The sequence below is a fragment of the Xylocopa sonorina genome, chromosome 10, assembly GCF_050948175.1.
Source record: "Xylocopa sonorina isolate GNS202 chromosome 10, iyXylSono1_principal, whole genome shotgun sequence".
NCBI classification, from domain to species: Eukaryota; Metazoa; Arthropoda; class Insecta; order Hymenoptera; family Apidae; genus Xylocopa; species Xylocopa sonorina.
This window is the reverse complement of record NC_135202.1, coordinates 12,048,488-12,064,006: the sequence shown is the minus strand read 5'-3', so window position 1 is coordinate 12,064,006 and position 15,519 is coordinate 12,048,488. Positions and strand designations below refer to the sequence as shown.

General features: G+C 50.1%; 1 protein-coding gene across 15 annotated transcripts in view; it reads left to right on the top strand.

The window, feature by feature from the left end:
* Positions 1 to 15,519, top strand: part of LOC143428486 (uncharacterized) — a 44,173-nt gene extending 28,654 nt beyond the window's left edge. For 2 of the 15 annotated variants that reach the window (XM_076903391.1, XM_076903395.1), the window contains 17 exons: positions 97 to 186; positions 434 to 520; positions 1,375 to 1,473; positions 2,617 to 2,685; positions 3,368 to 3,463; positions 3,888 to 4,125; positions 4,470 to 4,541; positions 5,249 to 5,411; positions 5,907 to 6,016; positions 6,447 to 6,622; positions 7,145 to 7,358; positions 7,585 to 7,706; positions 7,835 to 8,011; positions 10,277 to 10,591; positions 10,761 to 11,021; positions 14,924 to 15,057; positions 15,293 to 15,519. In XM_076903391.1, coding sequence (XP_076759506.1) covers positions 97 to 186; positions 434 to 520; positions 1,375 to 1,473; positions 2,617 to 2,685; positions 3,368 to 3,463; positions 3,888 to 4,125; positions 4,470 to 4,541; positions 5,249 to 5,411; positions 5,907 to 6,016; positions 6,447 to 6,622; positions 7,145 to 7,358; positions 7,585 to 7,706; positions 7,835 to 8,011; positions 10,277 to 10,591; positions 10,761 to 11,021; positions 14,924 to 15,057; positions 15,293 to 15,476 — 2,607 coding nt within the window. In that variant the 3' untranslated portion in view covers positions 15,477 to 15,519. Of the gene's footprint in view, positions 1 to 96; positions 187 to 433; positions 521 to 1,374; positions 1,474 to 2,616; positions 2,686 to 3,367; positions 3,464 to 3,887; positions 4,126 to 4,469; positions 4,542 to 5,248; positions 5,412 to 5,906; positions 6,017 to 6,446; positions 6,623 to 7,144; positions 7,359 to 7,584; positions 7,707 to 7,834; positions 8,012 to 10,276; positions 10,592 to 10,760; positions 11,022 to 12,055; positions 14,665 to 14,923; positions 15,058 to 15,292 lie in introns of those variants that run through there. The other 13 variants (XM_076903392.1, XM_076903399.1, XM_076903393.1 and 10 more) reach the window with 13 other exon arrangements.

Below are 15,519 nucleotides of genomic sequence, written 5' to 3'. Positions count from 1 at the left end.
GATTAGAAAGAGCTCGAGTAGAGTACTATGAATCATTGTATCTCCAGTCGCATGTGATTAGCTTTGTACCCTGTGCGTTGTATTTTGTGCATGCAGACACAGAATTACGTTTCGGAGGCGACTCGAAACGAGCAGGATCGATGCACGAAGGAGAAAATCGCAACCGGCGTGTCGATCAAACAGTTGGTAAGTAAGAAACGACCAATTGAACGCTCTGATGTCTCTAATAAGTTCACCTGCGTACTCTCTAATTAATTTCTCGCGTGATCGATTAACGGCCGCGCCACGCGAATAATAATTCACTTTAACGATCATTTTTTTTTTCTCTCTCTCTCATACTTTTTATAACGAACGCTTGTTCGCGCGGCTGAGGCGCAAGTCGCTTTAATAGCTGTCGAATTACACTTTGTCAGTTGTATTTTGTCACTAACAGTGTCGTAGCTTTGGCGACATCTCGAACATGAGCGACGGCGATCAGACGACGTATGGGAAACAGAATCACGCGATGGACTCCGAGGAGGTTTGTATCACCTTTTTCATCTCTATTCACGATTATCGCCGGTTCGATCAATGGAAACTTGATTATTTCTCCCGTTCGACTGCCACGAACGTTAATCCTCGGCGCGTAGATCGCGTCGAACGCGTCGAAAAGCGGCGATCCGTGATCGTGTTCGCCAAATGGCTTTCCTTCGGTTCGTAATTCGAAACGATGACTCGTAGCCGAGGGTTAATGAGGTCGCAGCGAAAACGCGCGTTAATTTCCGCGACAATAGTTCTCGCGAAGCTTTTTCCTCGCTGAAAATCATTCGCATATCGATACTGTTTTTTTTTTCTTTTTTTTTTCTCTCTCACTCCCTCACACACATACACACTCTGTTTCTCTTTTGTTATTATCATCCTCTCCGTTTGCTCGTCGCGTCGATTGAAAAGTGGAGACGTTGAATCGTTTCGTTTCGACCGAGTCGACGAGGTCCCGAGCGTAATTGTAGTTGGTCGCAAGCATGCTGCTCGGCATCCGATGCGTCGTCGCACGACAAGAGGAACGACAGCCCTATTAACAGTCATTACTGCACGAGCTACTTCGTACTTCCGTCATTTCGCTTCGCGATGTGTGGCAATAGGATTAACCGGTCGACAAACAAATAATTCGTCCCGATTTTCTATCGTAACAGCATATTAATCGCGCGACGAGCGCGAGCTTTGCGCGCTCCTTCGAACCACTCGAGAGAGAAAAACGAAAATAAGGGAATTATCCTTGGAAAAGGTGGGAAGAAAAGGCTCGAAAACGTTCGCAAAGCTCGCGACTCCGCGAAAAAAAACTGTCCGCAACTTGCCGCTAATCTGAGTTCCCGTTGACGCTCCCGACGATCGTAGAAAGCAAGATCCCTGGGTGATTTACGAGTATGCGAGAAGGGATACTCAAAGTTCGCCAAAGACGCGCTGGTCTTCACCGGGGTGTCGGTCAAGGCCCTCGTAAGTACCTTTCGAGAACCCGTTCGGCGACGTCTCGAAGACACCTGGAATATCTTCTTCGCGCGCTGGTTACTTTTGAAGAGGAGCGCCTGTATGGGTGTACCACGGAGACACAGTAGGCCGGAGACCGTTTCGTGGTCGTAACGCCGCGAATGCTGTCTCTCCATTTAAGGGAGGGCCGGCTTTGATAATAACCTACTACTCATTTGCCCCACTTTGCGCGTCACCGATGCCCGAGAATCGAGGCCTTACGAGTTTTTCGCCCCGCGTATCCGCCGTTTTATCGGTTATCCGGTTACGGATTTCGAGTCGAGTGACATAATTCCTCGGTCTCGGCACAAAGTGAAATCGCCTAGCCAGACTTGGATTCGTTCCATCGCCACCTGAAAGAAGGCGCCCACGACCGGGTCGGTTCGGTTTTTCACGGTTTTCCCGGTGTCAACTTTGGAATTTTCATTCGCGTCGATCGAATCGGGACGATAAGAAAACTGGACACGTACGCTATTCGATCCGTGAGAAGGAGAAAGCATCGAGGCGCGAGGGATCGTGTGCCAAAAAGAAAGGCTAACCTCGGCAAACAATTCCAGCTGTCTTCGTGATTCGCTTCTTCTCTCTCTCTCTCTTTCTCTTTCTCTTTCTCTCTCATTCCTACGTCCTCTTTTTCTTCTCTCCGACGATACAGCGGTTGGCTAAGATTCGTATCGGCCAATTGGCGAGCGACAACCTTTTACGGTGCTCCTCTGCGAATTCGCTCGCCTCCGACGAGTATACCAGTAACCTACGTTCGTTTGCTTATCAATTGACGATTCCACCGTCGGTTGAAAAATTTCGGTTTACGCGGACGCTGCAACGCCGTTCGGTTCTGCGAGCAGCTTAGAACCGGCTTCCCGGCTCTAATTCCCTCGGTCAACCTCGTTCGATCCTCCGCGCGTACGATCCAGATCGCGCGAGCGCGCGCGCGCTCGCCTGCCAACCGCTGGATCCTTCCAGCCTCGAGATCGAAGGTAGCGCTTCGAATATTTACTACCACGCGACACTAACCCGCAGCCCGTGCTGTTTCTTTCTTTTTCTACGATGCTCCCCCCGGCCCCGGAATGCATGAAAAACCTTAACCGAAAACTTACGAAACCGACCTCGGGACAGAGGGCTTCCTACTGTAGTTTGGCAAACTTAACGAGCGAGGGTAAGGACACGGATCGGCCGAGGCTCGAGGTAAGCCCCCCATCCTCGCTTTCTTCTTCTTCTCGAACGCTTCTCTCGCTTGGCACGCTCTTCTTCGTCTTCTTCTTCCTCTTCTTCTATCGCAGCTTCCATCTAGATCGCTCGACGAGCAGGATTACCTTTTTGCCTCTGCTTCTCGATCTTGCTTGAACGAATCCTTCGATTCGACCTAGTTTGCCGCTCTGAACTTTCCATTTTCGCGCTTTGGTTCGCGATAGAATTAGTCGACGGTTTACCCTCGTACGTCTCCTCTTGTCCTATCCCGTACAGGGGACGCTTCGGGAGTGCACCCAGTAGCACCTTGGCGAGCATCCTTGTCGTCTTAGGGACACTGTTCACCGTGGCACCGTTCAACTTTTGAACACGTTTGCGTATTATCGCTCGCGTACAAATTTCCGAGAAGAAAGTAACTGTCGATTTGGAAAAACGTGCACCCTTTCTCTCTTCTTCCTTCCTGTATTATTTTTTTTTTCTTTTTCTTCAACCAACGAAACACGCTTTAATGCTCACGCTGAACAAGATTCAAGCTAGAATGACACACACGCCACGTGCATATACGTATACGTGCAATATATACATACATATCCTAGGAGGTTTTCTCCCTCGACGAGAAGAACAGGGCCGAGGCTTTCGAGCACTTCTCGTTTGACGCGTGCACTGTTTGTGTTTACAGAAGTCGAGCTTCAATAAATTCGACGCCCTCAGCAAGAAGACGGTGCTGCATGTGCGCTCGATCGACGCGGGCAAAGTGCAACAGCAGCTGAACGCCGTAAGCACGCTTTTCCTCTCCGTCTCTCTTTTTCCCTCTCTCTCTCTCTATTTCTCTCTGTCTCTCGAGATACTTAAAGATCGACGTACTTAACCCTTCAGCCGCGGAGAGAGCGTGTAAATAGCCTCTCTGTTTCGAGCTGTTCGCGCGGAATTGATCGTTCCAGCTCGCTCGTAACAGAGGGAGCACAAAGGAGCGGCTCGTTCGAGGAGAAATTCGCGGCTGAGGGGTTAATCTTCAGATTGGAAGATTTTCCTTTTCTTAAACGGTTTTCGATCAGTTCTCGACTGTCGAAATGCTCTAAAAAGGAAAACAGAAAAAAGAAAGAACTAGCCATCGAGGGGAACGAGAGAGGGGTGAAGTAAAAGAATAAAAGAAGGGGTGAGAAAAAAAAAGTTGGTAGAAGAATAATCGAATTTGACAGCAGGTGGGTCAGAATGGCGACACGAATCCAAACTGTCGCAGCTGCGGCAAGGTCGTCTTCCAAATGGAACAGACAAAGGCCGAGGGTCTGGTCTGGCACAAGAATTGCTTCCGGTGCGTCCAGTGTAGCAAGCAGCTTAACGTGGACAATTACGAGAGCCACGAGAGCACGCTTTACTGTAAGCCACACTTCAAGGAACTCTTCCAACCGAAACCGGTTGAAGAGTCCGACCAGCCTGGTAAGTCGATCACACCGTACCGTTTACGCCACCTTATTCTCGCCCAGCTCTGTCCACTTAGACGTAGGCGGAACTCTCTCGCCCCGAGACAGTTCCAACTCCGATCTAACGTCCGCGAATATTTCGAATATCGCGAATTCGCATCCCCTTACTCAGAACGCATCGATCGTAGTAGACCTCGAACGGCCCCCCATCGCAGTCGCTGGAATTATATGTCCCCCCCGACTTTCTATCCCCAACCAATTTCGTCCCTCTACGTTCTTCCCCGACTCCCCACTATATAATTACACGTAAATGCAGAGAGATCGTTAATGCGACAAAGAGATGTCTTGTGAACTCCGTAGTGCGACCTCGAAAGCCGGAGCTGATCATACGGGAGAACGAGCCGAAAGAGCTGCCGCCCGATGTGGTCAGAGGTAATGGTTCTGACGGTGGTAGTGTGCGACCAAACGGCGACAAAAGTCGTCCCCGAGTGACTTTCTAACAGTTGCCTAACCGTTTGCAGAGTGCACCCATTTAATACCGCTGAATATCGTTAACAATACCACGACACGCATTCCAGCCTCTCCTCTCGAACTTTTCTAAATCTTCTTTTTATTCATCTCCATTAACCATCTCATGGTTAACCCCAGCTCTTTTGCTGTCGTTTTTTCTTTTTTTTTTTTTTCTTTTGGTTTTTTTTTCATTCTCTTCGTTTGTTTGCCTCGTCATACGGATGTTGTAACGGACGATGCGATCCGACGGAATCATCGTTGCATGACGACACATGACAATTTCGGGTCCGTGAGCGGAATTGACCGAGAGGAGGAGACGCGTCGCTTGTCCGCCTCTCAAGAGTTTCTCAACGAAGCGCACCGGACGCGAGATTGTCGAGATATCCATAATCCATAATCCGTCACGGCCAATACGACTAACTCGCGCAGTAAACCCATTTAGAGCGAACCTCAACGATCGTTCGATCGCACAGCTTGGCTAGACTCCCGAACGCATTCGGAACAGGGTCGTCTGTCGGGCCATTTAGCAAACCATAACAGTCCCAACGCCGACCATACGTCGATCCACGGTCGATCGTACGGAACAGGTATCGATTCTATTTACGAGAATTGTTTCGCGCTCGTTACAGCCTCCGACAAACCGGACCTGGGCCTCGAGGAGTTGTCGAGCCTGAACGTCAAGTCCCGGTTCCAAGTGTTCGAGAAGGCCGGCACGGAGACGAACGAGATCGAAAGGTCGCCGTCGCAGATCGCCGTCAAGAGGTCACCGAGCATCCTGAGCAAACTCGCCAAGTGAGTAATCCATCCGTTTCGGCTGATCCTCGAGACATCCTCGTCTACTTGCTGCACGCGTCCAACCCGAGTCGAAACCTTCCGACCTCACTCTCTCCTCTCTCGTTCCATCGTCCGTCCGTACGTACGAAGAGAGGCCTTCGTGGGTCGAGAGATGGCTCTCAGCCGTGACACAGATTCGTTTCCATCCGAGATGGACGCTCGCGGGCGCTCGCGAGGTTTTCTTGGAACACCGATACCTGTGTTCTCTTCGACGACGACGAACCACGCAATCCTTTACCGCCTACCGGAATGATTCGGGTCAAACGGAGAATTCGCCAACGTCCTCTCGCGATTGCGACAAGCGATTCGATCGATCAGCGATTTTCTGTCGCGGCTGTCGACGGCGGCCGCGTTAAACGAGCATCGGGGACAAACGGGTCGGCGTTGTCCGCGTGCCAAGCGATCGAGATTCGACGGAATGTTCGCGACTACTTTGCACGTCTTTCTGTCCAGATTCCAGGCGAAAGGCATGGATATCGGAGTGGCGGACGAGTCTCTGAATGGAATCCCTTACGAAGAGTCGAGCGAGAGCGAGGAAGAGGAGGAGACGGAGGAGACGGAGGGTGAGCTGACGGAGAAACATTTTATTCAGATCGAGACGTTTCGAGCCCACTCTTCACTTTGCCCGATTTCCTTGGAAAGAGCCAACTCTCATCGCGATCTTTCTCTCCCTTTCGTCTTCCAACGGAAATCTCTCGAACAACCTTTCATTGTCTAGCGTCGCAAACGATTCCCTGGTGAATCGTGGCAAAGTAAATTCGATCGTCGCCGGTTTAATTTTAATTTCCCGGAACCGTTTCCCTTCCGCTGGATTGGGAAGCCGTTCCGCCACTTCTGTCCCTCGTTCTGTCGTTCGTCTTTGGCGAACGTTCGAAGCGCGAGCCTCCGTAGAAATCGAGAGACAAAGTTTCCCCGCGAGCCACCGCAAAAGGGGGAAACTTTTTCATCGAAAGTCGAGCGAACTGGAACGCGTTTGTCCCTTGTGCTTCGCAGAGGTGGACAGCGAGATCGTGAAGGCGAAACGGGCGACACGCGAGCGGCCGATCAGCTTCACCAAAATGGACGACATAAAGAATCGTTGGGAAACGACCAGCCAGCAAGGGAGACGCGAGGTTCAACGGGAGGCGAGGAAAGAGGAGATCGCTGGAATCCGTTCGAGATTGTTCATGGTAAATATACACGCCACCCTGTCTATATATTCGAGGAAGAGGAAGAGGAGGAGGAGGAGGAGGAGGAGGAGGAGGAGGAGGAGGAGGAGGAAACGAACTCGCGGCGTTCGAGTTAATTTCGAGAGCATCTAAATCGCCTGCGAAGTAGTCCGGGGTAATGGCATCGAGCCCATTAGTCGTAGACGCAGAAAAAGTTCCGAGCCGAGGAAATGTAGCGCACGCGGTTCTCTCGGTAGAACGCGCTTAACGTTGAACGGTGCAACACGTGCGACGCCGGGCGATTATGGAGGATCTACCGCGTCTCGTTCATCCGCTTCGCGAGCCACTCTGGATCCGATATGTCAAGAACAAAATATTAAGTACAACAGATCTATAGAAAAGTCTGGCTCCGAAATGGACGGTTCGTTTTGGAGCGACGAGATGAAAGGCAACGTGGTCCATCTAACGGAAATTCTATCCGCCACTCTCTTCCTCTCTGTGTATCTATATATACGTATGTGTATATCTCTCTCTGTGTTGCAGGGTAAACAGGGTAAAATGAAGGAGATGTATCAGCAAGCGGTAGCCGGAAGCGAACGCGTGACGAAGATCAATGCAGCGGAGGAGATCCAACACTCGACCCACGCTCGTTCCATCAAAGAACGATTCGAACGGGGCGAGCCCATCGCCGCGTCCGACGACGAGACGGACAGCAAACCGAAACCGGAGAAGGCTGACGAGGAAGTGATCGCAGCAGGTGCATTTTCGTCCCGCGAACCTCCGACAGTATATTTAGAACCTGTTAAATGTAATTAGCCGCATGGATCACGGCGGGCCGACAAACTGCCAGCGCACCGCGACTGCCCCGATGAATTTGCTACCCATGCGCGCCGCGGCGCTAGATCTCTATCTTCTCGCCTCCGTTATTTATCATCGCCACGGTTGATTCGAGGATAAACGGTTCGATTCGATGTGTTGCGCAGGGATCAGCAGGAAGTCCCGGTCCCTCTTCCTGGAACTGGACGCCACGGCGGCCAAGACCGGACGCCCAGTGACTCCAGTCAACCCGAAGACACCGGCCGAGGCACCACGACGCGCCAGAGACGTAAGTTTTCGCTTCTCGTTCTCCGCCAGCCTCTGTCTCGCGTTCTTTCGCGCGCTACTCGAGCCAAACACCTCGACCGATCACGATGCGCTCGGTTTAATCGTTTGTGAAATCTGTACGAACGGAAGGCATTCATGGGACGGCAAGTCTCAGACGACGTGGTGCGGAGTTCGGACACCACCGAGGAGGTGCAAGTCGAGACTTCGGACATTTCGAACAAATTCAAATTTTTCGAGACCTACAAGGAGCCGGAGAAACAACGGAAGCAGTTCCGAATTACCCCTCCGCGCGACGGTCAAGTCAAGGTTCGATCCTTTCCTCGTGTGGGCCCGGTGTTCTCCATCGACGAGTGCAATTTAACGGAATTAACTCGAATTAACGATGATACGCGATGAATCGTCGCGGGTGTGCGTGTCTATATGTGTGTGTCTGTATACGCGTGCGTGTGTGTGTGTGACGTTGTTATCTTGAAACTAATCCGATTGTTACGTCCCGTAACTTTTTGCTACATCTCTCGTGTTATCGCATGATCTCTCATATTTGCCGCTTAATCAGCGATTCCTGTTGCATGTTTAATTCGTTGCTCGATTTCCTCTCCGCGGCTGGTAATCTCGCGATCTTCGATGCATAAAATACGATAAGAGTTATCCGAGCCCGTATTCGATCGATGCCCGCGTAATTTCCCAAGAATCTCCTCGACTTTCTCGCGGGCTTATCGATCTTTATTAGAGCGGTGGTCGCGTAGGGATGGAGGGATCGAGAGCAGCGGAGGCTCGTGGAAGCTCGGATCCGAGCCACGAAGAGCTGCTCCTCGCACACAGTGCCAGTTGATTCCACGGCTGTCCTTGAACCCCCTCGAGTGGTCAGCAGCCATACTTTTACCGTTAGTATTCCTACATCCTTCCATTCGTGTAGAGGAAGAGGGAGAGGCAGAGAGAGAGGGAGAGAAAGGGAGATGGGGACAGAGAAAGAGGAAGAAAGAGAGAGAGAGAGAGAGAGAGAACAGGCCGTCGATGCAGAGGCGAGGAGCACACACCACCGTGTGGCCCTCCCAGTAACTCACGAAGGGGGAACACAGTAAGAGCCGTGCGTCCTCTTCGTGTGAACGGCATAGCAACCGCCGACACGCTGCCAGTTCGGAGTTTGCCGGGGCCAACGAAACAAAAGGCTCCCTCGCGACTGCATCGCGCTCTGCCTCTCCTCGTCTCTTCGTCTCTTCGCTCGATTTCCCTTTTCTTTTTTTCCACCCCTGCACCCTGCCGCCCTGTGCGCCGCTGTTGCTGCTCAATTTTTACGGTGTCCCACCTGCGACCCAAGGCCACCGGAGATAAGAAAGTGAGTAAAATAATCGTGTCCTATGGGTAAAACGTTCGCGATCCGCCTCTGTTCGGCTGGTTTTTTGCTGCGCGCGGTCGATTCTTATGGTGCCCGTCCGGCGTGCTCGTCCCGCGGATCCAAGGCCGTCCGGGGAGATAGCAAAAGTGAATAGTCCTCTCGATCTACTAGATTTATTCGATGATTAATCGGAGCTTATCGGAGCGCACCGCGGTATCCCCGTTCGCCGCGGAGTAAATCGGCTGAGTTTTTCCGTCGACACGCTCGACGGCAGCCAAATTGCTAGCCGTTCGGCAACCGATGGCACGGATTATGGGGAAAAATGTATAATCGGTGCAGAAAATTGCTCGCTTTCTCGGATCCGCTTCTCCGGAGTAACGGTACAACAATGTCGATGTACATACTTGACGCGTAAATGCATATGCGCACGATCTCCTTCGAGGCGGACGCGTACGGACGCGTATCCCTCTTCTTTTTCTCCTTCGTTTTCGGTCGACGCTTCTTCTGCGCTTCTTCGTCGAGTCCCGTAGGCGAGAGCCACGAAACAGGTATCCCGCGGTGGGAATTAACGCGTCGTCGTTTAAAGCGGATTTGTCGTTTTAATTACCGCGCGCTATTGATCCTTGGGCCAAGATAAAGGCGTCGTCTCGCGTGGGCGGGAACGTATTTTTTAAGCGAGAAGCAGCGAAACGTCGTTAATAAAGATTCGCGCGGGCAACTCGAACTAATTAGAGCTTTCTCCGGTACCGACTCTATAAATCTCGCATCATTCCACGGGTGAAACCCACTCTGGCATCGGTTTTCCTCGATGGACGCGATAACCGCCGACGCGTCCACCACCGCTGGAGTAACATCTCGTGGAACACGTTCCTTCGCAAATTGTACGCGTCGTAGGGGACGAGCTGATTCTGCATTGTCATCGCGTCTTCGGCTTACCTGCCGCTCAGGTAGAGAACCGGAGACGCTGCACGCGCATAAAACCATTCGAGCTGACTCAGAGCCCGGCAACGTTTCGTCGAAAGGAATACCTTCAGTCCATTCTTTCCTGCCTGGCCTGATGTTTTCACGCTTCCACCAGACGACCGTCGAGGAATAATATTTTTCGAACGATCCGTTCTCTTTTCTCCTCTTACGCTTTTCCCCCGTTTCTTCTGTGTTTTTCTTCTTCTTCTTCTTCTCCTCCTATTTCTTTTCGATCGTTCCGAGCATTAACTCTCATTATCGCCTCCCGACAGATGGATTCCCCGGAACGTGAGATCTACCGCGACCCAGACGTGGTAAGAGCCGACGACAGGGTGAACGAAGTGGTGCACACGGACACCGCGAGGAAAATGCTGTCCATCTTCCGGCAAATGGAAGAGAACGCCTGCAAAAAGGAGGTGCCGAACGGGCCGAAACCTTTGAAACGCTTCACACCACCTCCGGAGGACAAATACGCGAAACCGAAGGCATCCGACTCCGAGGAGGACGAGGACGAGGAGGGCGAGGAGTCCGAAGCGGAGGACAGCGCGGAGGAAAGGGATCCGAACTATGTACGAGCTTCGGACAAGGTTCGTGTATACGCGTCTCTCATTGTTCTCCGTCGCTTATTAACATCGAGTCAAGGTGTCGAGGAATCTCGAGGTCCCGCGGCGCGGCATGAATATGGACGAGGGACAGCTCGAAAGGGTTTACCACCTGTCCGTTGAACGTCTCAACAGAAGATCGTACGATTTTCAGGTGGAGGACGAGTTCCTGAAACAAGCGCAGAACGCCGCACGCGCCAAGACCCTCTGCGCGAAATTCGAGCACTGGGACGAGACGGACGCGAAGACGACGTTGTCGAGCAGTCAGCATATCGCCGAGATGGAGATCGCTCAGAGCACCGGGGAACAAGCGAGCATAGAGTCCGCGAGCAGTCTCAGAGCCCGTTTCGAGTCCCTGGGCTCGCAAACGAGCGAATCGCCGCGCACACCGAAGGTCAAAGTCAATCGATTCGTGGTGAGTACTCTTTCGTAGGAACTCCTCGTTCGTCTCTGTTCACCCTCCCATGAGCGGCTCATCGATCGGGACTGAACGAGAGTTCCGGTTCTTCTCATCGCATTTCGCTCTTCTCTTTTATTTCTTATCTCCTTTCTGGTACATCGAATACGTACTCGATTCGATTTCCATTCGCACTGCATACGATAGCGTGACTTTTTTTTTTGTTTTGTTAATGGTGTGCCTTGAAGTGTGTGTGCCTCGTTTACTCTCGCATGGTGTGTCTTGATAATCGTTGTTCAATCCGCTGCCCGATTTGTACAGAACGTTGGTATTGTATACATATTATCTCTCTTAGAAGTGTTTGCCGCAAGAGTGTGCGCGTTTTCTATCAAAGCACGATCTACGTACTCAGCGACGACACGAACGCGACGCCACTCGAGTGTATTTAGTTGCGATACTTTTTTATTTATTTTTTTTTTTCTCTTTTTGTACATCTCTCTCTTTCCCTCTCTACGACACGTATAACGTTGTACGGATCGTTTGTGTGTAAGTACCTTGTATGCACGCAAATTTATGTGTTCAACACCGCGTTTCGAGATGTACGTTCGAAGAATCGACGGGCGATCTTTCGCCAAAAGAATGGTGTAACTCGTAGAACGTAGTTGTGCTCGACGATTCTTTCACCGTACACCGAACACCACGATTTTCATTTTCGTTGATCGGTAGCTTTACAAACTAATACAAACGCGAACCACCAACGAGAAAACTCGCCACGGAGGGAATCAAAATTACCGAAGATCGTCGAGTCGAGAAAAAAAGCAAAAGACGAAAAAAAAAAGGTAAAAAGAAACGGTAACAATCCTCCCAAGAATGGTAACACCACACCAAGTTCCACACAGCATGACTAGTTAGCGTGTGATATTCCTGTGACGTGTGCCGATTGTCTCGCATTTTTTGATCTTGAGATTGACGCCTGCAAAGTGTTAGCCCAGCTTTCTATCGACTCACGACTACGATCCAGTGACCGACTATTCTCTGTTGAACGCGAACAGTAAAGGGGCACCGGATGTGGAGGATCGGTGCGGCCCAAGCGTCGTGCGGGAGGAGCTGACGGTGGGCCTGACCAAGAGGAGCGATTTTTAGAATTAGAGGACACGCAAACCAAGCACACATACGACACGCAATGAAGGATACACCAATCCGTTGGATATGTTGTTGCGCTTCAGAGGGACGACACCCGAACAACGCCTCGTTCTCCTTATCATTGTGCAGTTTTTACGTTTTGTAGGAGTCTTTTTCTAACAAGCGTTCTGTTAGTTAATCTAGCGTAGATTTGTATCATATCGTATCGCATTATCGCGAGGTGCAACGAACGAGAGACCATTGTCGGATACGTCGAGCACGATGAGCAACCAGGGAAATCACTCGGGCGAGTAAATTAACCGGATCGATCGAATCGATGGAATTGAAACTCGTTCTACCTACGTTTTTTTTAAGCTCACCCGCCGCCTCGATCGTATCCACGTGGATTCAAACTATTTCGACTAATCTCCGCGTCGCTTGTCGGTTGGCTACTCCCCCAAGTGCCATTTACCGAGTCATCCTTTTACACGAGAACATTTTTAATACACTTTTTCGACGGATATACGTATCGCAGTTCGTACGGCGAACGAATGCTTTTAGCGGCGCTGGCGGACGGAATTCGTTTATTTCGCATCGAGTGCCAAACGAAACCCTTCGCGCCCCACCGATAACGCGCAATGGTGCCAAATTCGTTTTACACCGAATGGCAATCCAACCGCCCGCGTAGCTAAGATATTCGTTCAACAGCGGAGAGTCTCCTTCTCTCGCGTTTTGTTTTTTCGCCAGTGCCAAGCAGAGAGATCGAAGGAGAACAATACGTTTCGAGGCACTTTGTTGAGAGAAACATCTCGCGTATCAACGCGCGTGCCATGCACTTCCGATCAATCGAGAGAGATAACCAACCAATTTGTCGAACCGAGAATCTCGAACGGTGTAAATCAGAACCGCCGTCTTGCCGAGAAATGCGGACAAGCGCATTGCAAAGTCACGAGTCTCTCTTTATAGCTTGTCGCCCGGTAGATCGTGACGAGAACGAACGAAAGAAGAGCCAACCACTCGTTGTCGAACGACCATCGGCTCGAGACCCCCTCGTTGCCTGGAACTCGACGAACCTTCCTCACCGATACGTCCCGAAGAATCGCGGTATCATTTTCACACCTGGAGAAATCTATACTCTGCGCACATATATGTACATTTATATACGTTTTTACGGCAGAAACATTAATAGCGTTCGCATCAAGTTCCAACAGCCCTTCCAGGGCAACGACGGGATCACGAGAACCAAACGGTCGCGCTTCCTTACGTACGATCCGGCCAGTGAACGTGCGAAAATCTTCAGTTCTCGATGTGGTGGGAATAAATCGGCCTTGAGTCCCGGACGAACGCTTTTCAATAGGCTTTTTATACGTATAATTTGGACAGCGTTCAGCGGATGGACGGTACGAGGACGGAGGAGGCGTAGAACTCGAGTCCTCCGCACTGGCGTTACTCGACGGCGAGGCAAAGAGATAGAGAGGACAGATACACATATTAATTCCTTCACCATTGGCAACGCGAGTGCACAATATGCATTCATATACGTATACACATAAAAATATATATATATATATATATATATATACATACATTTATCATTGGTATAGAAGAACGATGTGTATCGATCCCCATCCCCTTTGATCTATTTAGGCGAACGCACCAGACTGGACGAGAGAGGGAACAGCCCCTGAAATTGATTTCGATCGTGTTGGTAACGTCCGAAGCGTTGGCATACGGCGCGTTCAGTTCGTCGTCGGTTCCAAGTCCGATGGGACTGCGGATCAGAACTCGTTGTTCTTCCTTTAAGTGTACGAATGGCGCCGCGGGAATTGCATCGGTAGAATGAGTCTGCGAGTGCGTGGGGTTATATACGCGTGTGTGTGTTGCACGCGTGAGAGCGAAAGAGAGAGAGAGAGAGAGAGAGCAAAGCCGAATCGAGGTACAATTTCAGGGTTTCTTGGAGACCTTTTCTTTCCTTAGTCGATCGAGAAGTTTTTAGGAAGGTGCAACGTTTTTTAGAGGCATTAGTGATTTTTTTAATCAAAACCCCAGGTATTATATATATATAGAGAGAGAAGAAAATCGAAAAGGTATATGTATACGTGTGTGTGTATACGTATATATGTACACACGTATATCCTCTACACACGTCTTGGTACATATTAGTTTCTTCGCTGATAAAATCGATCGAGCGCTTCTCTTCTCGACGTTGGAATTATACAAGTGCAATAATTTTAAGGCTTATCGAGACGATGCGAACGTGTAAGGAACACGCGATTGTTTGTTGTTGATCGGCGGGAGAAATACATATTATTTATAATTTATATGTCTGCGAGCAATTAGTTGATCGATCGATCGCTTGATTTCACGGCCTACTATGCGATTATTTCACGTAGACTTTCGTTGCGTCTTGGATTGTATAATTTTTAGCGACGTATGATATACTATTGTTCTTTATCTTTTATCCTTTCACGTGTAACAATTTATTACGACCATATTGCAAACGATCAATAAAAAGGGCACATCCTGACGAAAATGAAAATGCGAACCGAACCCCGACGTGTTGCGTGAAATCGGAAATGAATTACGCGCGTAGAGGAAAGCAGTGCGTTGCATACCCCTTTCTTTCAGTTACATCTATCAAGAACCCCCCCTCATTGGCCTTTGGGATCTGTTTTCGAAAGCATAACGATCACTCGCACGTTCATTTCTCTTCCTCATCAAACCCATCACTTTTCATCCGGCACGTTTTTTTGTTTCACCACTTATTTTGCTTTCTTCCAATCTAAAATCGACCGCAGGAGATTCAGGCGAGCTGTACGGACGTGTGCGAGAGCTGCGAAAAGAAAGTGTACCCCCTAGAAAAGGTGGAGACAAATAACAAAATATTTCACAAACAGTGCTTCCGGTGTCTGCAGTGCAATTGCGTGCTAAGGTAACGTTGCAATCATTGCAAATTCTTAATCTCTATCTCTTTCTCTCTCTCTTTTTCTTTCTCTCTGTCTCTCTCTCTCTCTCTCTCTCTGCCTTTCGTATCCCTCTAACGAACCATCGTCCTCTCTTCTTATTCAATCTACAGTCCCTTACTCCAGCACCGACCGATACCCTATCAACTTTCCCTCGAACGGGGAACAAGCGTAGTGACGTTCAGTTTTTCTTTTCCCATACAGGATGGACACGTTCACCTTAAATAACGGTAAACTCTACTGCATCCCGCACTTCAAACAGCTGTTCATCACACGAGGAAACTACGACGAGGGTTTCGGCGTGGACCCGCACAAGAACAAGTGGTCGGCCAGCTCGAGCAATCCGACGAGTCCGTCGCCGATCGCGGTATCGAACGGCGACCTCTGAATTCTCGCGAGTCCCCGCGTCTTGTAATTAGGGAAAAAAAGAA